This window comes from Balaenoptera ricei, chromosome 14, assembly GCF_028023285.1.
Source record: "Balaenoptera ricei isolate mBalRic1 chromosome 14, mBalRic1.hap2, whole genome shotgun sequence".
Taxonomy (NCBI): domain Eukaryota; kingdom Metazoa; phylum Chordata; class Mammalia; order Artiodactyla; family Balaenopteridae; genus Balaenoptera; species Balaenoptera ricei.
In genome coordinates, this window is record NC_082652.1 from 145,766 (window position 1) to 167,241 (window position 21,476).

At 43.4% G+C, this 21,476-nt stretch overlaps 1 protein-coding gene across 7 annotated transcripts in view; it reads right to left on the bottom strand.

Annotated features, from left to right (window-relative positions):
* ZNF10 (zinc finger protein 10) overlaps window positions 1-21,476 on the bottom strand; it is a 104,648-nt gene that overhangs the window by 45,132 nt on the left and 38,040 nt on the right. For 3 of the 7 annotated variants that reach the window (XM_059894875.1, XM_059894877.1, XM_059894876.1), the window contains 4 exons: window positions 10,215-10,301; window positions 8,578-8,704; window positions 8,067-8,234; window positions 2,943-4,432 (listed from right to left, as the gene is read on the bottom strand). In XM_059894875.1, coding sequence (XP_059750858.1) covers window positions 2,970-4,432; window positions 8,067-8,234; window positions 8,578-8,704; window positions 10,215-10,247 — 1,791 coding nt within the window. In that variant the 5' untranslated portion in view covers window positions 10,248-10,301 and the 3' untranslated portion in view covers window positions 2,943-2,969. Of the gene's footprint in view, window positions 1-77; window positions 81-2,942; window positions 4,433-8,066; window positions 8,235-8,577; window positions 8,705-9,932; window positions 9,989-10,214; window positions 10,302-21,233; window positions 21,410-21,476 lie in introns of those variants that run through there. The other 4 variants (XM_059894880.1, XM_059894881.1, XM_059894879.1 and 1 more) reach the window with 4 other exon arrangements.

Sequence of the window (21,476 nt, forward strand, 5' to 3'; positions counted from 1 at the left end):
GGAGAATTGCTCTCCTACTATATTGAGTTTGTCCATCCTTGACCATGGTGTATTTCTTCACTTATAATATTTATTACATGCTCTCTATGATGTGTTCTTGAATTTCTTTCAGCAATGTTTTATACTTTCACTGTACAGATCTTGCTCAATTCATTAAACACATCTAAGTATTTCATATTTTTGTATCATTGTGAGATTGTATTTCTGATTTCATTTACAAATTGTTCACTGCTTGTACATATCAATTTTTGTATATTGATCTTGTATCCTGCAACCTTGCCAAATTCCCTTATTAAAGTTCCAGTAGCTTATTTGTAGACAAGAACTTTTGAAGAGAAAATATTCCATCACTGAAAAGATTGTTTTCCTGATCCTAAAAGTAATACATATTCTCCGAAGAGACTTTGAAAAGTACAAAAAAAAAAAGAAAAGAAAAGAAAAGAAAAGCAAACACCAATTCTCCCAATATGTAGGTTAATTGCTATTGATCTTTTGACAAATCTCCTTAGAGTTTTGAGCAAGATTCATTTCCGTTTTTTGAAATTCATTTATTTATACATATCTGAGCTTACTCGGTATTGACAATTATTTATCATGCTTTTTTTGTATACCACAAGGACATTTTTCATGTTACCAAGCTTTCTGTTTGTGTAACCTTAATGTCTATAAATAAAAAATTTTCTATTATACATTTTTAATATTGCAAATTTTGCAGTATTATACTGTTTCAGTGATCATCCACAGACGTACATTCCTTAGGGTGTTAATAATAGTAATATTATTATTATTAATAGCTAAGACATACAGTACTTCCTATGTACCAGGCACTGTTTCAAGTACTTTACACAGTATCTCACTTAATCCACACAACTATCCTCGGACAGAGGTACCAGCAGTATCTCCACTACGCAGTTCAGGAAAACTGAGCCATAGGTTATCGGAAATTCTAAGAGGCCCAGCTACGGGGCTCCTCTTTTACGCCCACAGAGAACCACTGCTTGTAATGAAAACCACTTCTGGTAGGAGTACGTTACATACGTGAATGGTGTGTAATCACTGAGGAGTTACTCAGCCATAACTGAGGCGCCAGGAGGTTCTCAAAACGTGAGGCCTTCATCCCAACTGTGCCAGAAGAGTGAGCTGTGGCCTCTTGCTCCTGCAGTTCTCAGGTCTCTCGAGTCTAACAAGCATTTCTAGATTAGTCCTGGGAGAGACAGCAAGGTCGTCGTCCTGTTATTCTCAACAATCTTTATATCATTCAACAATCAGTGAGCATCTAACGTATACACATTGTTTGCTGGAAAGTGGCAAATAATGGTCAGTCCCTACACACACAAGATCCATTTACAGAATGAAACAGAGAGTTAAAACAGATTCTCTTTCTAAATCTTTTTTGGGTCATGGACTTACCAGAGAATCTGAAGATTAGGTTCCTCTCTCTTAAAGGGAAAACCTCCATACAAAGAGAATGCTTTTGCATGCAATATTAAAAGCTGTTTACTGATCCTCAGAATGCATCCATATACCCACTATGGGTCAGTGATTTCCTTGGTTGGTAAGTTCTGACGCAGGTAAAAGGGAAGACATGTGTGACTGGAAGGGAAGTGAGAACTCCATCAGTTCTTACTGGCAATTGATCAGTTTAAAGTGAATGACAGACACTAGGGTGGGGCAATAATGTAATGTTAACAATCACACCTAATGTAATAAAGCAATTCATACATATGAGGCATGTTCTAAGCTCTTTATGTGTTTACTTGTTTGCTCCTCACCACGATCCCATGAGGTAAGTAATGTTATCCCTAATTTGCAGAGGAGGACATCTGTAAGTTAGGCACAGAGCAGCTAGGCAGCATGCCCAAGTTCACCCAGCAAGGGAAGGACAGAGGTGGGAGTTCAACTTGGGGAGCCCAGCTCAGACGTATACTATTAACCACTGTTTTCTTCATAAAGATACAGCAGTGCTGTGTCTATTTTAGGAGCATACTTGCTCCAAGTATTGCCCGGGTACCTGCTCCCGCTCAAATGGAGCCTCTCCCTGGCGTGTTCAAGTACCCAATGCTCCTTTAGGTCCCAACAGCCAGAGGATCATTGTGTTTAACCTCCCAAGAGTCTTTAGCAGCCTGTCCCAAGAAGCACAACTCTATGACCCCAAACAACTTAGAATTAATGGGAAAGTTTGCTAGCAGGAGGTTCTCAAGCTTTCTTGATGGTAGAATAGGAGAAACTGGATATCCTTTTTTAATATTTAAAAGCGTCTTCAAATAATTATTACAGTGACACCTAATAGACTATAAAACTCACTCATAATTCACTTATCTAACAAGTCAATTCTGTTCATTTATCCATAGATACGTTTTCAATTGTTACCCACATGCAAATATATTTAAACTGGGTACTAATAGTAGTAAATGTGTTCTTCCTTCTCTGCCTCACATGATAAGATTTTCCCTGCTGCTAGCCAAAATGTGGTTTATATCAGACACATAAAACAGACTAAACACTACAAAGTGTCCCAGGAGAGAGGGACAATCAAGTAAAAAATGGCATCTTAACTCACTGCAATATCATTTTCCATTGTTTGTTACAATAACTATACCCATTTTTTATTCCCCTCAGCAGCAACTCTCATTTATTTGCCTTTTTAAGGTAGCGCTCTCATTTATTTTTTTGAAGGAAACAAAGCTGGATCATCTATCAATAACTCACTTACTTAATGGTTCCTTCTCAGATTTTAGCATTTAACGCTGGGTGAAGAAGGCTCCCAGGCCAACTACTTCTGCGGGAATTTGGGAAAAGAAGACAATCTGATATACTAAGGTGAAATTTGTGTGTTTTTCCCCCTCCAGGACCAATTCTCTAGTGCAAGAAAGGGTAGTAACAAGACTGAAAGCAGCTCTTCTCCAGAAGGAGTTCTCCAATACTAAAAAAAGTTATTGCTCTTTGTGAAGAATTCCATATTTATTACATTAATATGCATTTTCTCTAATATGATTTGTCTGGTATCTAATAAGGTTAGGGCTATTAACAAGTGCTGTCCCACACTGATTACATGTTAGGAACTGCTCTCCAGTGTGAGCTATTTGATATACTATACGTGGAGAGTTCTGGCTGAAGATGATCTCACACTGATTACATTTATAGGTCTCTTCTCCAACATGAACCCTCTGGTGCTTAATAAGGTCATTCTTCCGAATGAAGGCTTTCCCACACTGACAGCATTCATATGGTTTCTCTCCAGTATGAATTCTCTGGTGCACAATGAGGGCAGAACTCTGGCTGAAGGATTTTCCACAGTCATGGCATGCATATGGTTTCTCCCCAGTATGGGTTCTCTGATGTGAGAAAAGGTGAGAGCTTCGACTGAAGCATTTTCCGCAATCTTTGCACTCAAAGGGTTTCAGTCCAGTGTGAGTTCTATGATGGACAACAAGGTGAGACCTCTGGCTGTAAGACTTCCCACAGTCACTGCATTCGTAGGGCCGCACCCTAACATGGGTTCTCTGGTGCAGAATGAGATGCGTGCTCTGTCTGAAAGACTTCCCACATTCGGCACACTCATATGGTTTCTCTCCAGTATGAGTTCTCTGGTGCCGAATAAGCCTGGAGCTGTGAACAAAAGACTTTCCACACTGATTACATGTGTACAGTTTATCTCCTGTGTGAGTCCTCTGATGGGTAACAAGGTGAGAGAACCAGCTGAAAGACTTCCCACATTCTTTACATTCATAGGGTTCCTCACCAGTATGAGTCTTTTGATGTCCAATGAGGTGAGAACTCCGGCTGAAAGATTTTCCACATTCTTTACATTCATAGGGTTTTTCTCCAGTATGAATAAGCCGGTGCCTGGTAAGATTAGAGCGCCAGCTGAAGAATTTTCCACATTCCTTACATTCATAGGGTTTCTCTCTATGCGTACCCTTTGATATACCAAGGGATGTACCATGAGTAAGAGAGTTGTTATCAGGGCATCTGTACGATTTATCTCCTGCTTGAGTTCTTGCAAATTGAAGAAGGTGAATGTTTTGACAGAAGGTTTGACCAGAGTCTTTACTGTTGCTTGCATAACTTTCCTGATGACCACTGAAAACCAAATCATGTTTTAAACTTTTAGGATGTGAGTCATGTTTATGGAAATACTCTCGCAGTGCTAGCTGAGAAGGAAGAAGACAGTTTCCCCCATATTTCCCATTTTCACAGACTCTCTCCTGACGAAGTGCTTTCTTTTGGGTGAATGCCACTTGCCTCAGATGTCTCTCCTGGCTGTCCTGGGGCCTGTCCAACTGACCTTCATGTGTCCAGACTTCTTCCAATGACAAATACCAGAGATCACTCTTTGCCATTCTTTTCATTTTAACATCACAGGAGTGTTTATCTTTAGAAATGCTCTTACTGGAAGTTGATGATTTAACTTCAACTGCAGTCTCCAAATCTGAAAGAAATGGAAAAACTTTGCATAACTAAAAACAGTATTAAGGTCAGAATGGTAGGATGTATGTAGAAAAAAGTATGTAAGTCATGCAGAGTTGCTTTTAAATATGGTTTTGTAAGCTTGACAGAGAGTGAGAAAGGGAAGGAAGGCCCATTAACAGGAAATGGGCCGGGCTATAATATGCACATAAAAGGAGCAAAGAGGGTAAGAGAAGCCACAGGACTGGCTACGACACATGGGATCACGATGTTCAGTGCTGGGGTGGCAATTAAGGAAACCCAGAAAGCGCTGCACTGCCACGATGTAACCCAACTATTAATGATACAAGAACCTGACATGTCTCCTTGCTGCCAGGCCCTTCCCCCACATGAATTCTTCACATTCCTAAACCATGAAAGCAGCCATGTGGCAGGAAATGGCTTCTATCTATGTCACCAAAGCAGTACAGAATGATTACATGTGACTGACAGAGCAAACCTCTCAGAAAGGCCATGGGGTCGGCTGGCAGGGCGACTGCACAGAAGGGACCCAGATACAGGTTCTAACCTATGCTTTGCTACTACTAGTGGTGAATTTAGACAAGTTGCTAAACTTTTCAAAAATCATATTGCTTCTCTGTCATCTAAGGACCTATAAGGTTATCCTAAGTATCATATAAGGTGGGAGCTCATAACCGATATGCTCACTGTTATCATCATCCCCGTCTTCTACTTTGATTCCTTTGTTCTGAGACACCAAGACTTAATTAAAACTGACAGGACTAACACAGGACACTAACTCAGAACCTGAACCTTAACTCACATTCTCCTGGACTTTTCGCCCTTCTGTTTATATGCATGCATATTACTGCAAATTATTTTCCCTGGTTCAAAGCCTGCGTTTGTTTCTCAATGCCTTTCAGCTAAAATGTTTGGTTCTGAAATCTAGAAAAAAATCCACTATTTACCCAATACCACCTCTTCCTACATAAGTGGGGCAATACTCTACTCTTACTTGGTGTATGAGGTGAATTGTGTTCCCCAAAGAAGATATGCTGAAGTCTTAACCCCCAATATCACAGGTTATGACCTTATTTGGAAATAGGATCATTGCAGATGTAATTAGTTAAGATGCAGTAGTACTGGTGTAGGAGGGCCCTAATCCAGTCTGACTGGTGTCCTTACAAGAAGAGAAGAGAAGATACAGAGGCAGACACACAGGGGAGGCGGCCATGTGAAGATGGAGGCTGGGTGAGGTGATGTGTCTACAAGCCAAGGGGCACCTGGGGCACCAGAGCTGGAAGAGGCAGGAAGGACCCTCCTCTGGAGCCCCAGAGGGCACACGGCCTGCCCACACAGTTCTAGAGACTTCTGACCTCTAGAACTGTGAGACAATAAATGTGTTGATTTAAGCCACCCAGTTTGTGGAACTCTGTTTTGGCTGCCACAGGAAACAATCCCTGGTAAACAATCCCTGTGCCAGGCTCCTAACTGCCTCCTTTGTACAACCCAAACCCCTTTCCCAGTCCTCATTTTCATTCCCAGCTCTGTTAGTTGCTAGTTTCTTCCCCATCCTGATTTCTTTTTTAAAAAATTGTGATTAAAACAATACATATAACATAAAATGCACCATCTTAACCATTTTTAAGTGCACAGTTCAAGTATTAAGTATATTCACATTGTTGTACAGCCATCACCACCATCCATTTTCATCTTGTAAAACTGAAACTCCATACCTATTAAACAATAAGGACCCAATCTCCCCTCAACCCAGCTCCCAGCAATCACCATTATACTTTGTGTCTTTATAATTTTGGCTACTTCAAGTACCTTACATACGTGGAAACATACACTATTTCTCCTTCTGAGACTGGCTTATTTCACCCAGCATAATGTCCTCAAAGTTCATCTACGTTGTAGCAAACTGCAGTATTTCCTTCCTTTTTAAGGATAAATAATACTCCATTACATATACACACACCTCTACCTTGATGAGTTTTGACAGGACGTATACCATCTTTTCCCTCTCCTCCACCCAGTGCATCAGAATCCCATGGAGAAGTTTTTCAAACTACTAATGCCAACTGGAAAATTCTAGAATGAACATGTGTGATGAGGGGTAGGGATGGATATGGAAAGACAAGTCTGGAGAAAGCGACAGAAAACACGGACGCGTTAAAGTCCTAAAAATCTTCCATGTGTTCTGTAACGTGGAAGATAACTCAGGTGCGTTATCTTCAAAATCTGCAGCATCCATTAATCAATTCATCATCTGAGTTTTTAAGGCCATCACCCGTTATACTTTTCATTTTGATAATGAAGTTCCCATAGCTTGTAGATTCCCTTAAATTCCAGTCGATTAAGCACATACATGGAATTTCAGTATTTCTTCTGACAACAAATTTCCCATTAAAAATGTAAACTGCTGGTTATAGTCAGTTATTTTTGGATACTTGTCAACAGACATCCAGGAAAGCCTGCTAAACTGAACACATGAATGGAAAAAATAAGGACAGGAAGAAATAGGGAAATGAAAGGAAACAGAGAACAGTCTTTCCTGCCATGGCCCCAAAGCAGCTGACTGATCAAGTACTTCCCAGTGTCTGAGGGACCTGCCCTGAGACAGGTACTGGCTACAGTCACCTACGAGGCCCAATGTAAAAAAAGTCAAAAACAAAATTTATGACATTTAAAAGTAGAAACAAAGTGGAAGCTCAGAAAAAGAAGGAACCTGCACTTAATAAGCCAAAAGGTTTCACAAAAAAGGACTGGAGGCGAAACACAGAGGACGACTGAGACACTGGCGACTTCATTCACATCACACTCACAGCCTGAGGTGCAGGGAAATGCCTGACATGAGTGGACGTGAGTGCCAGAGGATTACGAGGTGCCTAGACTGCACTGGGCCTGGGAGGCCATGTGTCCCCAGGAGCCCACGTGGGTCACTAGCACATGGAGTCGGCCATCGGCAGCAAGATCCAGACAGCAACCCCCCAGATGGCTGGGCTAAGGAGAAAGACATCAGAGCACTGAGCTTAGAGACAGGGGTCAGAGAGAGCATTGCTCAGAGAGAACAGAGCAGGAGGAAGATGAAGCACTGCCTTCGTTTCTTAACCCAGAAGGATGATCTTCTCTACACAGGGAAGCTGGGGAAAGGACTGATGCTAGGAATGCACACAGTGGTCTGCATTTTACAGATATTAAGATTAAAATGAAAAAAAATTAAATAAAGAGCTAGATTATAATGAGAAAACAGGTGTTTTTGAGAGCAGCAATTCTGGAAAGGAAGGAGGGTTAAGTCAACAGGGATTCGTGAGGCCTCTGCTGCAATTTGCTAACCGGCAAAAAACAAACTCAGAGCAGGGGCAGGCGATGGGGTCCCATGGCAGAGCTTACACAGAGCAGCAGATCAAAGGCTGTGGGAAGGGACACAGGACAGGGAAAAGACAGGCAAAGATAACAGAATAATTCTATGAAAGATAAGAGAACGCAGATGCTTGAGTTAGTAGTAATTATCAGGAAAGCAATATGAACAGGGCTGGAACCAAGCACTGAAACAGAAAGATAATTTTCATGAATGCAAATGGAAGTGTGACAAGACTGTAGAAAGCAGACTAGCAATGGGGAAACCGAAGCTAAATAAACCCAGTCCTCACCTTCGAAATGCGGAGAACTAGTGACCACTCTCGCCAGGGACTCCTGCCCGGAACGGGCGGTCTGGTCCTCACCTGGATGGGTCTCTTGGTGAATCCCTCTCTCCACCAGCCACGGCTCCTCCCCCTTCTCCAACTGCAGGATCACCTCTGGCTTGGGAAGCTGATGCCCTGTTCCCAGTGAAAGATAAAGAACTGGGCGAGGGTTGGGCGCTCTGGGCTGGACACAAAGAAGCATCCCAGTTCAGCCCCAACCCCCGGCCCCTTCAATAGTCCTGGGAGGCTCTGAAGAGTAGACAAGGTAGGGCTACAGAGGCAGCAAAATACACATTTCTTAAAATTCAACAAACCAATTTTTTTTTTCATAAAAGCAGAAGGAGCACGAAAACCCTGTTCCATGCCCCAAAGAAATTAGGTCCCTGGCCCCAAGCTCACACTCCAATGTATGCTTCAGGCTCTCCATACCTTTTGATCAATGAGGAACCCAAACCCCCCAAACAGAGGTCCATCTCACCCAAGGACATCAGGTTTCTGTAGTTCTCCAACATCACATCTTTGTACATGAGCTGCTGAGCAGGGTCCAGCAGCTTCCACTCCTCCCTCGTGAAGTTCACAAGTATGTCCTTGAAGGTCACCAGTGTCTACAACACAAAGCAAATTTGAGCCTGATGTATATCTCTGCTCTCCCTTTCCCGAATATTGACAGAAAGAGAGATTAGGCAGATAGCACTTGGGTAGGGAAACAGGATAGAACAGAATTAATTCTAGGAATGAGTAGTATTTACGTTGAATTCTGGACAAGTCCTAAAAGGAATGGTATTAAGTACGTACTGTCTAGAAACCAGTTCCATGTTATGCTTTCAGTTTAGAAACTGTCAGAAACACTTTCATTTAAATCAAGTATGTTGTAAACGGCTAAAGCAAGGAGAATCAGTTAATCTACACTTATGTGAAATAATTAGAACCTAATACAAGTCAGGAGAAGAAGGGAAAAACAGTCTTGAGCTCAAGTGCAACTTTACACTTAAGAGACCAACCTAGTCATGTTTTATGACCTAAAATAAATTTCCAAAACATTTTTCCTAAATATTGGTAGGCATTTAAAAAATGGAGAAGAGATTATATTTTAATAGTAACAAGACAATAGATACAGAAGCAAGGCCTTTATTAGATACATCAAAAGGATCTATAGATGACACACAGAAAAAAACCCATTTGAATAACTGAGCATTTCTCACCAAAGACTGTGAAGGTAAAACGACAGTGGAATAGTGGGGATTTTTTAATGCTGAAAGAAAAGAACTGTCATGCTAGAATTTCAATTATTAGGTGAAAATATCTTTCAGGAATGATGAAAAATACATTCTCAAAAAAGTTAAAGAAACAGGATTTGTTACCAGCAGACCTGCTCTAAAAAGAATGCTAAAGGTAATTCTTCAGGCAGAAGGGAAATGATACAAGAGAGAAACTTTAAATCTCAGGAATGATGAATGAGAAAGAAAAAGAGTAAATATCTGGGTAAATACAATAGACTACTTTTCTTCTCTTAAATCCTTCAAAATATGTAGGACAGCCAAAAGCAAAGACTATGCTTTCTGGTGGGGTTTTGAATACACGTAGAAGTAAAGTATGAGGGATCATCTAGGGGCAAAGCTCAGTGAGTCTGAAGGAGGGTCCCCCACCCATCTCTCTGTCCCCAGAAGACCCACCCTCCCCCGGGGCTCTTCCTGTCTTGGTTGCAGTTACTCCTGGATAATTACCTAACTTGTACCCAAGCTCCTCCACAGGCAGTCCCCAGGGAGGAATTAACACACCAGACCCACACCCAAGACCACCAGGGACCAGGGAATCCCTCAGAAAGGCACCAACATCCCAGTTCTGTCATCATCTTGAAGGGAGAAAGCTTGCTGTGTGCTCATTCCTCACTGTGGACGAAAGAGCATCTCATCAGAGTCCTCAATATTTCACACATTTCTGTTACAGTTGTGTTTCTTTGATATGAAAGGAAATAAAACTACAGCTATAAATAAAGCAAATAAACAGTGCTAGTCTACTGGAGGAAGTGTCTGAGATACGGACCCCTTAAGAACCCTTAACTAAAAAGGGATTCTCAGCCGGAAAACAAAGAAGAAAGAAGGCAGCCCAACTTACGTGAGACCGGGCAGTTAGCAACTCGGCCTCCATGCCCTCCTCGTTCCTGACGCTTCCTGAGTAGCAGGAGATCCCGAGCAGGTGAAGCTGCGGAAAAGGCAGAAACTTGAGGAAAGGTGCTGTGACCTGGGGGTCATTAATCGCGACCCTAGATTCCCTCAGACCAACTGCTGTACTTATACATCCACACATCCAGACGACATCTGACTGTTCCAGAAATACACCTATAGTGCCCGAAATCCCCAGGAGTAGGAAGAAAAGAGCTCCGAAGACTGCCTCTCCCGCACCCTGCAATCTCTACAGTTCCACGCTAAATTTCATTTGGAACTGAATGGTTCTAATACATCAAATCCTCTTATTTTTTAAAAATCCTTTTTATTACTGAAGTATAGCTGATTTACAATGTTGTGGTAGTTCCAGGTGTACAGCAAAGTGACTCAGTTTCACATATATATATATATATATTCTTTTTCAGATTCTTTTCCCTTATAGGTGAAAAGGGAATCATACGATATTTGCCCTTTCATGTCAGGCTTATTTCACTCAGCATCATGCTTTCAAGGTTCATGCATGTTGTAGCCCGTATCAGTAGTTCACTCTAATGGCTGAATAATACTCCATTGTATGGACCCACCACATTTTGTTTATCCACTCATCTGCTGACGGGTATACCTAGGAGTGGAATTGCTGGCTCATCTGGTAATTTTACGTTTAGCTTTTTGAGGACCCACCAAACTGTTTTCCATAGTGGCTGCACCATTTTACTTTCACACAAGTAATGTACAAGGGTTCCAACTTCCCCACATGCTTGCCAACACGTGTTGTGCCATCTTTTAAATTATATAGCCATCTTAGTAGGGGTGAAGTGGTATCTCACTGTGCTTTTGATTTGCATTATTTTCGTGTGCTTACTGGCCATTTGTATATCTTCTTTGGAGAAATGTATGTTCAAGTCCTTTACCTATTTTTAAATTGGGTCATTTGTCTTTTAGTTGTTGAATTGTAGTTTTTTATCTATTCTGGATAGTAAACCCTTATCAGATAATATAACTTCCAAATATTTTCTCCCATTCTGGAGGTTGTCTTGCCTTTGTTGTTGAAATATACTTTTGCCAAATATAGAATCCTAAGCAGACAGGTATTTTTCCTTTCAGTGCTTCATATAGCTCCACTCCCAGTGCTCCAGGAATCAGAAGAGCTTTCCAGCCTGGCCAGCAGTAATGGCCACAACCCCCATGTGAACGCCACATGCTGTTCCCTGCAGCTTCCTCCCCCTTGTGTGCTTTGTGTGATCACTCAGGGGCACCCTCTGCACTCTGTGAAGGCTGCTGCCCTGCCCTTCGCAGCCTCAGCTCTGCATTCTGGACTCAGGGTCTGCTCAGCCGCTCTCAGCTTCCCCTTCCTCTGCTGTAACCTGGAAACCCTCTCAAGGCAATAAACCAGGGCAGTCAGAGGGCTAACCTGCTTGGTTTTCCATCTCTCAGGGATAACTGTCCTTTGTGGTCTGATATCGAATGTCTTTAAACGATTGTTTCATGTATTTTGTCTTTTTGTTGTTGTTGCTGTTTGTTTGGGCAAGAGGATAGGTAAATCCCCTCCCTGTTACTCCATCTTGGACAGAAGTAGAAGTCTATAAACACTGCACTTTTAACTTGTTTTAAATTTAGATTGTATCTTTAATTTCCACCCTTTGAATACTAGGTTTGAATATTTTCCATATGTTTATGTTTATGGCTCTTTTGTATTTGCTTCCTTTTACATTGTTTGCCCCCTTTGTCTTCTGGAGATCTTAAGGATTTCCATTTCAATTCTACCCATACTTATTGTACATGAACAAAAGCACTAGGGTTTCTGACCCCTCACCAGTGCTAAACTGGTTTTCACCAATGACACCTGTTATAGAGGCACTGCTGGCCTCTCAATTGTTCTTGAACCTCTTTATTGACTTTGCTAGCCCCTCACCTAGTTTTCCTCTATATATCTTGGTACTTTTTAGTCTTCTCTAATGACTTAAAAAATTATGATTAGATGCAACTAGAGACTACCATACTAAGTAAGTCAGAAAAAGAAAGACAAATACCATACGATATTACTTATGTGTGGAATCTAAAATATGACACAAATGAACTTATCTATGAAACAGAAAAAGACCCACAGACATAGAAAACAGACTTGTAGTGGCCGAGGGGGAGGGGAGGATTGGGAGTTTGGGGTTAGCAGATGCAAACTATTATATATAGAATGGACAGACAACAAGGTCCTACTGTATAGCACAGGGAATTATACTCAATAGCCTATGATAAACCATAAAGGAAAAGAATATGAAAAAAGAGAATGTACACACACACACACACACACACACATACACACATATAACTGAATCACTTTGCTGTACAGCAGTAACTTTTTTTTTTTTCTTTTAGCCACATCGCACGGCTTGCGGGATCTTAGTTCCCCGACCAGGGATTGAACCCACATCCTCAGCAATGAAAGCACAGAGTCCTAACCACTGGACCAGCAGGGAATTCCCTGTACAGCAGTAATTAACACAACATTGTAAATCAACTATACATCCATTTTTAAAAATTAAAAATACTAATAAAAATTAAAAATTATGATTAGCTTAAATGTAGGTCACCCTTTGTTGCTTCTCCGTCTTTCTCAGTCTCCGCCGTATCAATGGCCCCCTGGGCACTTCCAGGGCACGGAGCACACCTACTTGTTTTACCCCATGGTCCATCCCATTGTTGGCTCACGACAGTCTCAGTGTTGGGCTAGAATGAACAGATCACTCTGTCCTCTGCCCCTATGTCTTCCCCAACCTCAAGTGCATATTCCCAACTGTGGTTAACAGCATGGCTTCTGCAGCCAGACAGCCTGGGTTCAGACCCCACTCCACTGCTCACAGGTGGCTTCTTAACCTTTCAGTATCTCGGTCTCTTCATCTGTACAGTGGGGACTAAATAGTGCCTACCATAGGGTTATTACGAGAATTAAATGAGTCCATATTTGTAAAACACAGAAAACAGTGCCTGACACACGGTAAGGATTATCTGCTTGTTAATTAAAAACATACACGACATCTAGGGACAAGTAATGCAAGTATCTTTCTGGACTCTGTCCTCTTAACATCCAATCAGTTATTACAACCTGTAAATCCCCTCCTAGACGTTTCTCTAGCCCACCCCTCCAGATCCCACGGCCTTGGCTCAGGCTTGGCTTCCCCGCCTCTGGTCTTTCTCACTCCGATGAGTGTCCACATCAGCATCATCTCTGTAAAACACGTAAGTTGCGCTTCTTGATTAGAATTCTCTGCTGATCTCCCAGTACTCACAGGAAAATGGACCAAGTCCTCAGCAAGGATTTAGGGTTCTTTGTGGCGGGCCCTTTTCTCCCTCACTAGCCCTAAATGTCCCATCAAACTACCACCCACCCCCCCACATCCATGCTGCACCACCTGAACTGCCCAACCTCTTCACATGCCCTAGTCCTAGGCCAGGAAGGCTCTGCCCTTTCATGCCGCTTGGTAAAATCCTACCCATCCTGCAAGATCAAACATCACCCTTTCCTATGTCATTCCCTAATTTCTCCAGGAAGGTTTAGTGTTCTTTCGCCTCTGTGCTCCCACAGTCCCTAGGACAGGAAGCAACATGAACTGAACAAAAGTACAGCCAGAGAGCACAGCTACCTGCCCAAGGTCATGTCTGCTTGGGGTGAGGTCACTGATGCCAGGCACAGGTCTGTCCTTACTGCTTTTAACCCTTCCCCAGAAACTTGAGTAACTTTAGCTGAACACACCAGCTGTGGGAGTTAAGACACAGAAGCGGACACGTGTTCTCTGTGGGGTATCATCAGAGGAGCACAGGCTCATTTCCAGGAGTCAGAATCCAGTCAGCAGGATGGAAAGGTGGGATGAACGCATGTGTTCCTTGTTCACACCTTCTTGCTCCAGATGTTTACCAAGGGCTCACGAACCACATGCCAAGTACTATTCCAGGGGCTGAGCCCAGAGCAGTAGCTGTTCAGACAGGCCCCTCCCTCACTGAGCTCAGGTGAGTAAAGGCTGAAATAACCAGGGACGTCCAGCCTGCATAAGAAATTACTTGGGTGAAGCAAGAGAATGGTCTTCACACATTTACAGATCCTGTGGAACAGGGATAATATATATATTTTTAAACATTTTGTGTTTTATTTTTTTGGGTACGTTGGGTCTTCGTTGCTGTGTGTGGGCTTTCTCTAGTTGTGGCGAGCAGGGGCTACTCTTCGTTGCGGTGCACAGGCTTCTCATTGCGGTGGCTTCTCTTGTTGTGGAGCACGGGCTCTAGGCGCACGGGCTTCAGTAGTTGTTGCACACGGGCTCAGTAGTTGTGGCTCGTGGGCTCTAGAGCACAGGCTCAGTAGTTGTGGCTTGCGGGCTCAGTAGTTGTGGCTCGTGGGCTCTAGAGCACAGGCTCAGTAGTTGTGGCTTGCAGGCTCAGTAGTTGTGGCTCACGGGCTCTAGAGCTCAGGCTCAGTAGTTGTGGTGCATGGGCTTAGTTGCTCTGCGGCATGTGGGATATTCCCAGACCAGGGATCGAACCCATGTTCCCTGCATTGGCAGGCAGATTCCTAACCACTGCACCACCAGGGAAGTCCACAGGGATAATATTTATTATGAGTTGTTCCAGAGGGCAGAATTTGGAAAAATGTGTGGAGTCACAAAGAAGTCAATTACAAGTCAATATAATAAGACACCATTAATCAAACGACACCTGGTAACAGATCAGGTCACGGACAGAGGCAGGAAATTTCTAGTCACTGATAAACTTTCAATAGGATCTTATTTAAAAAGAAAAAAAAAAAAAAACTATATACAGCCTCCAGTTTACATGGACATCTAAGGTTCATTCCAGTGACTCTCCTGTTTTATGATTTAAAGCAAATAGTCTTATGTCACCCTAATTTTCCTTAACGCCCACTTCTAGATAATTTATTTAAAACTTTATCTAAACTGGCGGTTTATAGCCCTGACTGCACACTGGACTTTCCCCCTATATTAATAAATTATTAATACTTGGGTCCCATGCCACCCTTCCCCACCAAGAGAGTCTCATTTAATTTTCTGGGGAGGGAGCACTCCAGGTGGTTCTGACGTGCACCATGGTTGAGAGCCACTGATCCAAGCTGTCATGGAGTCTATTTAATTCTCAGTTTCTACCATTTCTTGGGGGTAATCAGATCCTTTCATCAGACACCAGATTTACAAAGGATCTTCTTATGCAACTGACCAAAACTGACTTCTCTAACGTAACAACAGATATTGCCAGGGGAGGGACACCGGAATGAGTTTTCATTTGTATTTAGGGAAACAGCAGGTAAGCTGATAACTATTGTGATCTTCTGTCATTTTTCTAAATCATTCCTGAACACTTTACTATGATCCCGGCTGTGTCCCAGGCCCAGGGGATAAAACGTGAGTGAAGCATTTATCCCTGCCCTCAGCAGCTAAGTCGAGCTGAAGAAACCGACCCCCATGGAGCACAGACGGCAGCCAGCACGAGCTGGGGGTCTCAAGGCTGAGTCTAGCACGAGCTGGGGGTCTCAAGGCTGAGTCCAGAGCACGAGCTGGGGGTCTCAAGGCTGAGTCCAGCACGAGCTGGGGGTCTCAAGGCTGAGTCCAGAGCACGAGCTGGGGGTCTCAAGGCTGAGTCCAGCACGAGTTGGGGGTCTCAAGGCAGAGTCCAGAGCACGAGCTGGGGGTCTCAAGGCTGAGTCCAGCACGAGCTGGGGGTCTCAAGGCTGAGTCCAGAGCACGAGCTGGGAGCCTCAAGGCTTAGTCTAGCACGAGCTGGGGGTCTAAGGCTGAGTCCAGAGCGCGTCTGAGTTCAGGCAGATAAGCGAGGGTGGGGAACCATGAACAAAGGCAGGGCCTTCGACAGTGACGTGGGGGGAGAAGCTCGACGTGTGGCCGTCGAATGTGGGGCAGGGCAGGGAGCAGCCAGAAACAGGCCAGGTCGAGGTCACAGAGGCCCAAAGTGCCATCCTCAGAAACACAGACTCTTGCCTACATGCTGTCAGCTGGGCAATGACAACAGATGTGTCTGCCTTTGAGGTAGTTGTGTGATGGACTAGAGGGGGATGAAACACCTGCAAAACCAGGCAGGAGGGAAACTGTGATCTAGAAGACAGGAACACAAAGGAGGGCAGCAATGGAATTGATTAGATGTGGATGGGAATACAGGTTAAGGGTTCAAGGTGACCCCAGGTTTCTGGGTGACAGAATGGACAATAATGTCTGGGGGTAGGACTGGCTGTGCACACGGTGCATGAGCCAGAGAAGGAAGAGGGAGAAGGACATGTTTAGATGTGAGGGTTATCCAGCTGTATCACCCGCCATCCACATTTCTGTTCTACCTGGATCTACTCAAGCTGCACAGCTATATTCTCAAACAGGACAACTTCTTGAGGGGGAGTGGGGGTGGATCTTTAGTCACAGATTTGGGGGTGATGTATTCATCTACTCTGATGCGGGTGAAGGAGACAGATGGGGTCTAAGGGAGATTATACATCCCTGGGACATGATTCCTATAAAGCCCACCAGGAGACAGAATATCTGGTAAAGCTGGGTAATGGCATTATCAGATGACACCATGGCAGTGTATAAAATCAACCAAAGATACCATGGAGAGTAAAATAAACTGTAGGACCAGAAAATTGTGGGATAGGGACTTCCCTGGTGGCGCAGTGGTTAAGAATCCGCCTGCCAATGCAGGGGACATGGGTTCGAGCCCTGGTCCGGGAAGATCTCACATGCCGTGGAGCAACTAAGCCCATGCACCACAACTACTGAGCCTGTGCTCTAGAGCCCGCGAGCCACAACTACTGAAGCCCGCGTGCCACAACTACTGAAGGCCGCGCGCCTAGAGCCTGTGCTCCGCAACAAGAGAAGCCACCACAATGAGAAGCCCGCGCACCACAACGAAGAGCAGCCCCCGCTTGCCGCAACTAGAGAAAGCCCGCACGCAGCAACAAAGACCCAATGCAGCCAAAAATTAATTAATTAATTAATTAATTATTTAAAATCATGGGGATCTAAAAGGAATAAAAATTGTGGGATAAATTAGCATCTAGGAAGAAAACAGAGGAGAAAAGGAATCCCAAAAAGGAAGCAGAGAAAGATCCACCAGAGAATGAGAAGATCTACAGACAGATCTATAGAAGAGCTGTAGAGATGTATATCAGAAGCCAGAAGAGAGAATTTCAAGGAAGGGAGGATTAACAGAGTTCAGATGAATTAGGCATTCTAGTGCCCTGACTGGCTAGATGAGGGTTCACTAAAGCGGGAACAGCAGACAAATTCCACAATAGGGCTGAAAAGTTTGGAGGCGAGAACAGCAACGAAAGGGCGGAGCTAGAAGAGGTGGTAGGATCAAATGGGGACCTGGGCGTGTCTGTGGGCGTGAAGCAGGGCAGGGGTGGGCTCAACAGCTGGGAGGGAGGGACCAGGCTTGCAGGCAGGAAGCCCGCAGCAGCAAGGTCACTGCCCTCTGTGCCCTGCTGCCTCCGCTGTCACAAGTCCTCCGACCCTCACCCTCTGTCCCCCTGTCCTACCCACATAACCCAGGGCAGGCTCCCCGTTCCAAGGTCCTCAGCTGAATCACATCTACACGGTTCCTGTTGCCAATAAGCTGATGTAGCCACAGCTTCTGGCAGTTAGGACGCAGATGTCTTTTGAGAGCTGCTATTCTGACCACCACCAGGGCAGAGATGGCCTGAAAGAAGCTTCCAGCACCAGCAAGAAGGCTATGGAAGTTACGATCTGAGGTACAGAGGTTCCATGCACAGCTCTGATCACAACCATCCACATTCTGGGCCCTGACAACCTTTCAACCTTCAATCCTACTGCACTTGCCCCATGTTCTCTAAGCCTCATTCACATGCCACCTTTTCCAAAAACCTTCCCATCGTCCCAGAGAAAATCCCTGGAGCCTTTTGCCCACGCTCCTAGCACTTCAACACTTGGCTCATTTGTCCACCTCCCTGTAAGATGAAGAACCACTTGAGAACTGGGATAACCTCACTCTAAAACCTGGAAAGAGGCCAGCACAGTGCTTTGTGCCTCGTATTTGTTCACTCAGCATTTGTCAAACACTAGGCAATAACTTGTGGTTTGTACATATGTCTGCCCTCAGGGCAGGCAATGGAGACTGGAATACCCAGTGCTTGAGGACCAGCGCCCATGGACCGGCGAGACCTTCTCGGGGATAGCGTTTCGCTTGGGCATATGGAGTATGTAATTCTTAATAAAAGAGAACAGATCTCTTAAGGTTCTGAATAAGTTCACTGGTATTTGGCATCTGTGAAGGACAAGGGATCATCAGCAAAAGGACACAGCAGCAGAGACAGCAAAGACATACTCAAAGATACAAAAGGCAAAGATTGTGCATCTGTGAAAACTCAACAAATGGACACTCTCAGGTTGTGCATTTCTTTTTATGTAAATTTCACATCAAAAGCAAAAGTGAAACAAACATTAAATTCTGGTTAACAATGCACATGCATTCAGAAGTATTTCAGGAAAGCATACTGATGGCTGCAATTTACTTTGAAATGCATCCCAAAAAAGAGGGACTGATGAAGAAAGGGACAGACAGATATATGTTCAAATTAGTATAGTAAAATGTTAATGGTAGAGTCTAGGAGGGGAGGTTACAAGTATTCACTGTAAACTTCTTTCAGTTTAGCTGTATGTTCAAAATGTTTCATAATAAAATATTGACCAGAAAAGGTAAGGATGAGACAGCAGAAAGGTATTGTGTGGAAAGAGGCAAAAATTATGCTCCTGGTGTTGGTTCTAAGCCAGAGATGCATATACAGCCGGTGACACACCAGTCCTGACCTTGCTTCAGAGCCAGAAGATTTAAGACCCTGGCTGATCTGAGTCATGCTATAAGGAAAAGTACAGGTGAAAGTCTATTGTAAGCAAAACGGAGATATCACACAATGAAACTCCTTTTTCCTTAAAACAAAAATTTTAAAAAACTAAAATTTTTTTAAACTATATGCTACTAAGCCTTCAGTGCTTGAATTATGTGATGAAAACCAAGGGAACTCATCATTTCTAGGAGTATTTTTCCTTTAACAGAAACATTTTCTCATCTAATTAAAAGGAAAAGGAATGAGTCACTTTCATAACATTTTTAAGAAGATGGAGATATAAAAGAAAGAAAAAATTGCATGGGGTTCTTTAAAAAAACAATCCTAGTAATATTTTCTTGGCAAGTGCATTTAAGCCATGAACAGAACTGTTCTCATTCCTACTCATCCTTTATTCTTATTTATGACTCCTAGTATTATTTTAAATTTTTCTCTTATTATTCAGATACATTTCTAGTTAAAATTACTAGGTATCTTCTTCCTGTTGTGAACAGACTTTCTTTTACAAAGGTATTTGCAAATTTGTTACTGAGGACAGTTAAGCAATCTGTTTATATGCTCTTTCCAGTCCCTTTACTAAACTCATTGATATTAACTAAATCTCTTGTACATGCTGGGGATGTAGTTAATTAATAAGATACTGTGTCATCTCTTTCCCAGAAGGTACACCTTGTATCTATGTAAATACTATTAATATCTTTTCCTAAACAAAAGTTTGAGATGTTTATATAAAATACTGAGAAGCAGACTTCATAATTTAACTTATGATATATATCTCAAATACTGGCCCTGTGACTGGCACATGCTAAGAGCTCAAGAAATATGTGTTGAGAGAGGGAATGAAAGAACAAATGAACAATTTTCAAGAAGGGCAGGAATGTGTGCCATCCACTGTCCAGGAGGCTTTGTAAGAGAGGGACAATTTTAATGAAACAAGAGAAGAGGCGATTAGTTAGGTCACCGAAGAAAATTACTGCAGCGTTGAGGTAGTTTAAAAAGGGGCAGGGAGGGGTTGTGCTATTTATGTCCCAGGTTAACTTTAGTCAACACCGCTAAGGTGACTAATATTTTTTAGCTAGCACTTTGGATGACAACCTGTCTTCCCTTTTACTTCTTTTTTTTTTTTTTAACAGTATATTCTGTATATGAAGTAAAGATAGAACTTAAATTCTTCACCTTCTCCATATACTTTGGGTGGGATCTATGTAATTCTGATGTCAACCTCATCTTTCACATTCATACCAGGTGTTAGTTTATGTACAAATTTGATTCGTTTAACTGTCAAGGGAAAATAAAAATATAATAATTATGAGCTATCTCTGAAAAGTAAAACTAGGTTAAACACATACACACCCTCAATTAATCTATTTGATTAAAAAAGAAAACCCAACAACTGAAGATCAAGAAGCCAGGAGCTAGAGATGCCGAACCTGCTGGATCTTAAACACTGATAAGACAGGCAATTCTGAGGAAAATAACTGCCAAAATAAGTCTCAATAAGTAAAAAGTTTTTTTAATGAATATTTTTAGACTGGAGCAAGAAATAGAAATCGATCCAGCCCTTTCTGCCACCAAACTTCTTAAAAGTAGACCTACTTCATCAATGTTTGCAGCATATAACTTCTACAATATCCACGAATAGAATCCAGAAGTATATATTTTTTAAAACCAGTATAACCACGTTGGATGTCTTTTAGGAACGTTAGGACATTTACTGTAAAGAAATTTCCCATTCTAACAAAAAAGAGCATGATCACGTTTAACAGATGCTGGAAAGGCCATATGCAAAGTTTTAAACATCTAGCCCCAGTTGGGAAGGAAAAAAAAAAAAAGAAACAGGAACAGACGAAATCTTATTTTGCATCGCTGAGAATATGTGGTTCAAACGCCCCACCACCGCCCGGCGCGTCCGGGCGTCAGGGTCCCGTCCCACCAACGCGAAGGCGCGCTAATCCAAGTGGCAGCGGGGGTCACTCAGGCCGGGAGACCACAGGGAAGAAAAACCATTTGTTGGTGAAAACCGTCCGCCTCGGCGAGGAGACGAGGAAACGGCGGCGCCGCCTCCCGCTAGGAAGAAACCACATCCAGCCCTCTCGCGTGTACCTGCGATCGGCACCTGCAGGCGCAGCACCGGGAGCGTCGCCGGCGGGGCTGCACCGTCACAAAGGCAGCGGCTCGGCGAGCGCGCTCACATCCGGGCCTCCGCGTCCCGCGCGGGTCCGCAGGGCGGGCGGCGGCAGCTCGGTCCCCTCCCGGCCTCCTGCGCCCGCCCGGCCCCCACAGCCCACGCCGCGCCCCGGGCCCTCGCGCACGCGCACGCGCTCCACGTCCACTCACGACCCGCCG